At 36.6% G+C, this 8,815-nt stretch overlaps 1 protein-coding gene across 8 annotated transcripts in view; it reads right to left on the bottom strand.

Moving 5' to 3' along the window:
* Positions 1-1,379: 1,379 nt before the first annotated feature.
* NTNG1 (netrin G1) overlaps positions 1,380-8,815 on the bottom strand; it is a 149,750-nt gene continuing 142,314 nt past the window's right edge. For all 8 annotated transcript variants that reach the window (XM_032696421.1, XM_032696418.1, XM_032696416.1 and 5 more), the window contains one exon: positions 1,380-4,294. In XM_032696421.1, coding sequence (XP_032552312.1) covers positions 4,068-4,294 — 227 coding nt within the window. In that variant the 3' untranslated portion in view covers positions 1,380-4,067. The remainder of the gene's footprint in view (positions 4,295-8,815) is intronic.

The following is an 8,815-nucleotide window of genomic DNA, read 5'->3' as shown; positions in this document are numbered from 1 at the left end:
TGATCTGCATTTTATTGGATAAATATTTGCATCCATAAATAATTAAACTTACAGTTTTTCTTGGGAATGAACTGATTATGTCTTAATATTTGCACCTGTAACTTTGCATTTGCAAGGACAAACATGAAGGCTAGACTGAAGGTTCCCTGAAAATCTGGTCTTGCATATTCTATGAAAAATATTACTCACATTTCTCACAGGTGAATAAACTGCATGCATGGATGAATCTAGTTAATTCAATCATTTAATAAACCTAGAATCCCAATGAGGTTATAACAAATCCCTCTGGCATCTTGGAGTTATGAGCAAGATGTACAAAATTATATGTAAGCAGAAGAACTCTTTCTGAATTTGAGAAGTCTTTTGCACATTATTTTTTTGTTCTGTTCACTACAGGAAATAACTTCTCAGTGGCTCAATTATTGTTTGATGGCAATATCTGGGGTCAATTTGCGTCTGACTAGATTTCTTTTTTCCATTTGGATAGTTTGTTTTTGAAACAATTAGGTAGCACTAAGACAGATGCCTCTCTCTTAATTTCCCTGTGAGAAAGAAGTGAAGTAGAAATTTCTGCAGCTGCCTTGTCAGGGAGCAGCACCTTATCATAAGCTGCCCCATTTTCAGATGTTAAACACGTGTGGATCCTGGATCAGAACCAATTCTCTAGTTAGAAACACAGGAATTGCAAGCTGACAAGGACTGACTGATTTAGCAAAGCAACTGGAACTGATATGACTGGATCAATCTAATGATGAATGCTAATTTTAAGGTTGCTGTACTCTGAGCTATAATCTGGACAACTAAGCAATGTGAAGCCTGGTCAGTTCATGGATGCTAAACCTTCTAGGAAAGAAATATCACTCAGAAAATGATAATTCCACATTAGGAATTTTGCTGCATTTTGATACAGAACCAAAATCCTAGGTTAGTGATTGTGTTGCCCTTTTTCAATAACATGAATGTATTGTTATTTTACAGGTATTCACAGGGGAGGATACCCACTCTAAGAAACCTAAATATGTTGGAAGGGGTCTATATTTTCAGGTGAAAAAGCAGACACTGAGACTACATGTTATCATGAAGAGATCCTACCGTATGTTCAGGAAAATAAATCTGTTGTTCTTCACAGGTTCTGAAATGGGGAACAAGTTCTACCTTCATTTTACACTGAATTAAATTTAAAAAAGCAGATAAAGCCATGCTGAGTGATGTAAATCTCCTCTTTCAGAGATGCACACATAATTTTAGAAATATACCTGGAATACAGTAGCAGAAACTGTTACTCAAAATTCTCAATTAGTGAAGTTCTGTGGAGTTGAGGAAAAAATAATGAAGCTGAAGAAAAGGGTGGTTGATAAGAAGACTTACCACTGAATATACTCCTGTATTAAACTGTAATTTTATTAATAGGTGAAGGAGGATAAAATGCGTGAAATGGCAGCTAAATACGTGGAAAGCCATATACTCTGCCCTGGTTTAGAAGATCATAAGTATATGAAATTGGAATGCAGCTGAATTGATTGTGACCTTACATTCATTATACTTCAGCACTGCTGGCAGAATCCCTTCTAACCAAATATGCATAACATGCTTGCTTAGCACTTTCACAAAACCTTGAGTTTGTAATGACAATTAAAGCACATCTTTTCCAATAATTACACAATCTGAATTGGTCTGTGCTAAAAAGCTTTAAAAAAACTTAAATTCCACATTTTAATATCAAAAATCCACTTAATTATAGGTAATCTCTGACTCTGTATGCCACCTGTATTAGCATTTATATTCCTCATTGAGTCTGCTCAATATAATTTTCTGTTTATTGTCGAGAACATACTTCTAAAATATACCTGCAATCTCATGTAGGCCATGACTGGCATCCAGCCAAGCACATAATTTATCTGTGCCTTATCTTTTATGTAGTCCATAAAAGAGTAGCAGAGTGAAGAGCAAACATTTTACATGATGAAGGGTCAAGGCAACAGCTTGAAGAAGCACCGGCTTGTTGTCATCGGCCTCTTCATAGGATTCTTTTAGAATCCTATTCTTTTTAGAAAGGAAGACCTGGTTTCCCTACCCACTTCTGGAGGCTGGGTACTGTCCTGCAAAACTTACTTCCTCACAGAAAGAGGTTATCTGAGAGGGGAGTGTTCTCAATTCTGGGTTGTTCACCATTTGGAAGAGGCAGTCAGGTAGAATGTATTTCTTTCTGGATTTTTCTTTTGCCCATTAATTGTTTTCCTCACTAGGCTATTATGTTGGTAAAATATTTATAAACATTATGATGAAAATTGGCAGGAAATGAATTCACACAGTCTTGCTACCTTTTGATTTTATTTTTTTTTCCCAGTTCTTTGAAACACTGCTGTGGTTTTGGCTTGCCTCTCTAATCTTGCTATCCTTTTCTGTCACACTCAGTAATTGGCCTAATAAAAGGCAGAAACAAGAATTTATTACACCCTGGGCAATACTTGAAATAAACTTTATTTGCTGGAGCAGCACTTTTTACCTATTCACTGCTGTATATTTTGACATTCCTTCTAAATATTGAATTTTACTTTACTAAAAGTTAAATCTTGGCTTTTTTGTGATTGCTGCTGTTTTTGCAGTTTCTTAAGCAGACTAGTACATATATAAACATATCATTTTAATGAAGCTTTTGGAGAAACAATATAAGCTGTGGTTATATCCACTTCGTTATTGTCATAATCCACAAAAATAGTGTGAATTAAAGACTAGCTTCTATGATACCTTGTAATTTGGTTTTGGAATAATGTCTGTGATTAATTGAGAGAACAAAGATGAGAGCTATTCAAGGTTTCACACCTTTTTCAATCTTAGGATTTGATGAAAGCTTCCTCAAGTAAATTATGTCCTTTACATTTAAGGTTGCTTGCAAGAGTATGACAGTAGTAGCAATAAAGCCAGGTTAGATTGTTATGATGTAATTTCCACTTTTGAATCTGGGTTTCTTCCACATACTAGGTGGTAACATCATAAACATTTTGTTTGTTGTTTGTTTTCTAAAAAGGCCTTAAGAAATAGCAATGCGTCATCCTGGAACTGTTTATGCAGGAATTTTTATTCTTTGAAATCTTCCAGTGTTAAAGCAACAAGAAAACATTTATCATGTCCTTTGGTGGAATCTTATTACACTTGTTATATATGTAAACTGATATTCTTTGATGCCAGCACGTTGCCCATACAGAGAAATCTCTGCACAATTAAATGAAAGGAAAAAGAAAAGGACTAAATAAAAAGTAATAGTTTTCTCTTATCTGATTAGAATTAAATACATTAATAAATTGTCTGGTAACACAAATAGGCAATAATACAAAAAATCTACATTGTACATTATTTCAAGAAAAATAACTTCATTTGAATACAAAAGGATAAATACACTTTTTGTCCTATAGCCACTCTTGTACAGTAGGTGAACACAGCATCTTACTGATGCAGTGCTTCTAAGGTATACAAGGATATGACTGGTTTGAGTTTTATTGAGGGGGCTGTTACACATGTGCATCACTAACATCAGACAAAGAAATCTTTCAACCAACAAGGGTTACAGAGCAACGTTCACTAAAGCACAGGTTGGGAAGGATCTGGGGACTGAAGCAGGCCAATATGGCAGCTTTTACAGATTTCCTTATACCCACAATGCACTGACAGCAAAGAATGCCTTTATTTGGTCGGTCCACACACTGGGCGGAGGTACAGTAGCGCACCATATAGGAGTAGCAAATGTTGTTTAAATTCTCTTCCCATTCTGGGGGCCGTCAAAGCCGTTTCAGTCCTGTGTAAGCTTTGCAGCCAGCATTGATTGATTTGACAGAACAGGCAGCTGCCAACGTGTCTCGAGTCAGAGGTGAACAGTCTTGACTCAGAGCCCTGTCCATAACTGATTGATATGGCTTAGTTCAGTTAGGCCTTCTTAGTCTGTATGTGGTTATTTTTTCTCTCCTTTTTCCTTTTTAGATTTCGGTAGCAAACGCTTGGGTGTTGTCCTGTTTTCGTGTGGCACGTTCATTTGAAGCAGTCTGAGTGTGATGCCATCCAGCACACGGAGCCTACCACGTGCAGAGTCCCACTGCTGCCAGAAGAGCAGTCAGCAGTACGAGAGGCCTGTGTGCCATTGCCCCCTGGCCTGAGTTCTGGCCGCAGCCTCCTGGATCCCTCTCACACTTCAACTTCTCGCACAAAATGCCAGTGTAAGCCGGAGGGCACTGGCACCGCACATTGTTGATGCATGTCCCGCCGTTCTGGCAGTGCAGTAGTTCATTGTCACATACGTTTGCTGCAAGATAGCAGGGGAGGGACGGAAAGAAAAGCAGAATAAATATAAGTTCATCTACAGGTGAAACTGCACTAAAACCAGAATGAAAGCCCTACCTCCCTCCTCGTCCTGCGACATATAAACAGGAGACGTGTTTTTTCAAACACTTGAATTTTTATTTTATTTGATATTTTTTCATCCTTTATTTTTTAAGGCTGTAGTCTTGGAGAACTACCTTGACCACTTAAGACCACTGACTATGATATTAATTATTTTATATGAATGATTAATTAATAACAAAATAATACAAATACTAATAAATTCCTTGTACCATCTTTATAGTTATTACTGAACTGAAACTAGGTGGGTGTGTTATTATTTGAAAGGGGAAATATATCTAGAGCTTTTGGAAACCATGACCAGTGGTTACAAATGCAATATGGCTTTGCTAAAGTAAAACGATCTGCATGAGAAGGTAAGGTTTTATAACCAAGAACTGCATGTATTAATGATCTGAAAAAATTATGCAAAAAAGATAAGGCAAGCACAGGCAGGAAATTCAGCATGCTATTGGATGAGGGTTATATGGAATACACATCTGGGAAAAAAAGATAATGTTATTTCCATTATAGATCAAATATTTCATCTTAATTAGATTTGCTACTTTGGTTCATGGCATCTTAAAGCTATCTTAGATATTGTAGCCTGATAACTTCAGAGATCAGATCTGACAAAAGAGTTAAGAGAAAATAATACAGGCTGCATAACGTTATAGTATTTGACAAATTGACAGCTTTACTTTGTATTACTTAATTGAAGTATTTCATGGGTAAAAATGCAGAGGTATGAGAAACATACTAATTAAATGTATCAATCTGTGTTTTATTCCAGATGTTATCACTGGAATATGTGCTGGATTAAGCTCTGCCTTCCACAGGAGAGGCAGTTTTAGAGAAGACCTTGAACCTATCTAGGTAGAATGTAACAGTAAAAATTTTAACTCAGAGAATTAGGGAAAAGATTATTTGGTTTAGAAGGAGACTCAACATTATATGCTGTTTATGTGTACCTTAGCCTGGAAATACCCTAAATAATTCAGAATAGGGAAAATATTGTTAATTTTACTTTAAACATTACTGTTTATTGCTACAAAAAAGTACAATTTTACAAATATTAATTCACTTATTTTCAAAAGCAACCCAAGTATCACAAGAATTACAATTGAAATAGTCCAAGTTCTTAAGTGATGCAATTCTACATAAATCTGTACCATTTTAGTGTCCCAGTAACCTCACTGGTAATCTTATCTGTCCTGGCTTGCTTTCAGAAAAATAATTTTCTCACTCTAGAAGGACTCTCTGACAAATGCTTTCTCATGTTCTGCATCCAAGTGGGACAAATAATAATGCAGTGTGTTAGAAACCTGTAGATGCAATTGAGAGAGAACAGTTAAATAATTATTTCTTTTAGTGATTCCTTTAGTAATCAAAGATTTTTACTAAGAGCTACGGATTTAATATTGTTGTCCAGTTTCTGAATTGTAATGGAAAACTTTGAATATTAAGGTACAACAAACAACACGTTGATGATGACCCTATATCTGAATTTTAATCTTAATGTTCTATATATGCATTACAAAAAGTAGTGTTTCTCTTATGTATAAGAAACAGTAGGTCATCACCTAATAAATGTGATGAGATTAACAACCCAGAAAATGTAACAGTAACAGGCAGAAAAAATGAAATGTCTTTGAAAAGTCAATATTTGTATTGCAACTCTTATAACTGAGACTGTGCATCTTTGATGTTGACTTTATTATTCATATTGTATATACTTAGCTGTCTCAATATGCAAAATCCAAGTACTTTATCTGATGGTACAGCTACTGAATCTATGTGTTCTAGACTAGTCATTGCTGGGATGCTTCCTACAGTTCAGGCAATGAAAATGCTGAAATATCTGTCCCATCAACATAGACCATTGTTTGCCTTTACTGAGTGGGATTCAATAGTTCATTAAATCCCACTTAAACAGCAAATGAGATGTTTCACATTTTTTACCTGGAATAATTTATCCAAATTTTCCCAAGTATTAAGTAAACAATATTTATTTATTATAAAATAAATACCTTCCCTATTTTTAAACTTATTTTGATGACTATAGCCTGTTATTCTAAGAGGCCCTTAGCCCAGATGTGGTTTGTAGTAAGAGGCTGCTGAAGTGGTGTTTTGCTCCATGCTGGCTGTTCTGCCTGACACACGGATGTGGGCTGCTAGCAAATGCCTCTAAACATTGCTGTCTACAAAATTCTTGATACAACGTTATAGATGCTGATTTCTAAATCAGACCATTTCTTTCTCATTAGAATGTTTTTAAAATGTACTTATTGAAGGGATGGATCAAAGGCTTCATCGTTATTCCTGCATCCTTTTAAGTGTTTGCCCACAGAAACACATTAAGGTAAAACAGGTAGATTTTATTGTTCTGAGCAAACTACTGTGTAGCTGAAAATTCTGGAACTGTTAATCTTGTATTGTCACAGCTTTCTTTTTCTTAATTTTGTGCTTGTATCTCTCTTGCACACACACATGTATGCACATATATGTATCAAGTAGATGGCATTTGTGATTTGGAAGTTAAATGAAACAATTCTGAAAAAGTTATGAAATCCCATTATTTATTTTTTGCCAGTTTTGTTTTAATTTTATTTTAACCAACTCTAATACCATTTTTACCTTCCTGAAAGCATGGTCAGGATTACTTTTAAAACTTTAATATTAACTAATTATGTTTATTCAGTTTAGGAATTGGATTAGCTACAGATAATGAGTGTAGAACATCAGCAGCACAAAGGGAAGTACTTTCACTGGAAGTTGAAACAAAATTTATGCTTTAAAAGTAGTCGGCATCCTGCCAAGTCCAAAGCAAGGCAAGTATATTAGTTGTTGTTATGAAAATTAACAATGTTTCTAATCTTAACACAGTATTTTTCTAAAATACATGTTATAAAACATTTCATTTCACAAGAAGCTCTAGGCTTTACCCAGAGAAGGCAATGACCCAGGAGCTGCTGAGCAGGGCAGGAAGGGTCAGGGCCTTGCTGCCCCTTGCTCTGTGCTGAAGGCCAAGGGGAGCGACTGCAGCTGGTGCTGGTGGGCACAGGTAGGGCTGGTGGCATGTGCCAGCATGTGCCTGGCCATTGGCTTCTTTGTTTCCCCAAGCAGCAGCAGCAGCCAGCCTGGCAATCCAGGGCTTTTCTGCCTGTTGCACCCCTTCTACTTCTCCTGCCTGCCATCACCCTGCCCCTTATGCTCCAAACAGTGAAATGTTGCCTCCGCTGCAGAGATGTGTTGAACCAGCTCTGCCTTATCTTCACCATCACAAGTAATGAAAATGAGTTGGAACTCATCTGAACAGCATCAGGTATCAAGTTCTGATCAAAGAATGAAACACAGAAAAGTCATGCAAATAAAAGACCTAATTCTGAAGTCATCACACATCACTATTAAGACCTGTGTGCCTGAACTAGCTGTGAGGTTGCTGACAGGCCTTCGTTAATTAGAAGACAGAACATCAAACTGATCACTTACAAAACAGAACAGAGATATCTATTTGGAGAGATTTGCAGCCTTTTTTGGGGGATATTTCTGAGCACAGTCTCCAGCTCTGTGCTACTGCGGGAAGTGAAATATTTAAAGCAAAATAAAGGAAACAGGTTTTAAGTTATTTTCACAATTCATCAATTTACAATCTAACTATTGTCTGATTATGGGATCCTTAAAACACTACATAAAAGAGACAGAAAAAAAGCACATGGAAATGGATGGCCATTTGGATGGCTATTTGAAGCTTTTCTGTCCTTGGGACTACTTCCCCCTTCACCCCCCCTTCCCACTCAAGAAACCCCTGAAATTAGTTGATACTTCTAAAATGGAATAAAAAGGGAAAACAAGAGGAAAATACCAGTCTTTGAGCCTGCTCAAGTGGTTCAAGAGGTAAATGATGTGCTAGTATTTCATAGAATTTATATTGGTATTTAATGAAATATTGAGAGTAAGACTGTTTGACAAATGTCTACTTTCCTCTTAAACGTTCAAATCTGAATAATACATGAAAATTTCTGAGTCTCTCCAAAACTCAGCTTTAATACCTTTGCAGCTTCTTGAAAGCAAGGAGTTTAGACAACTGTGGCTGATTTTTAGTTCTGAAGCAGCAATACAGAGAGGGAAGCACAACTGCAAAGCATTGTTCTCTTTGATGTGGAGGGGCACCTCAGGCACAGGATTGTGCTGTTGGCTTAATGGTCTTTCTGAGCACTGTGTCTGGGCAGCTTCAGAGCACATGCACAAGGCTTTTGGTCTGCTGCTGCTCAGACAGAAAAACAGTGTGCTACTGAACTTAAATACAGTTTTGCTTAGACTCCCATCTTTCCCAAAAGCCATCCAAGCACAGAGAAAATACATTTTGTATGTTTCTTTGTGCTACCTTTATTTTTGTACAGCTTGCCTACAGTAGCATCTGTGGGACAGGCTTCTGACTTAA

The sequence above is a fragment of the Chiroxiphia lanceolata genome, chromosome 9, assembly GCF_009829145.1.
Source record: "Chiroxiphia lanceolata isolate bChiLan1 chromosome 9, bChiLan1.pri, whole genome shotgun sequence".
Taxonomy (NCBI): Eukaryota; Metazoa; Chordata; class Aves; order Passeriformes; family Pipridae; genus Chiroxiphia; species Chiroxiphia lanceolata.
The sequence above is the reverse complement of the archived record's forward strand: the minus strand, read 5'-3'. Positions and strand labels throughout refer to the sequence as shown.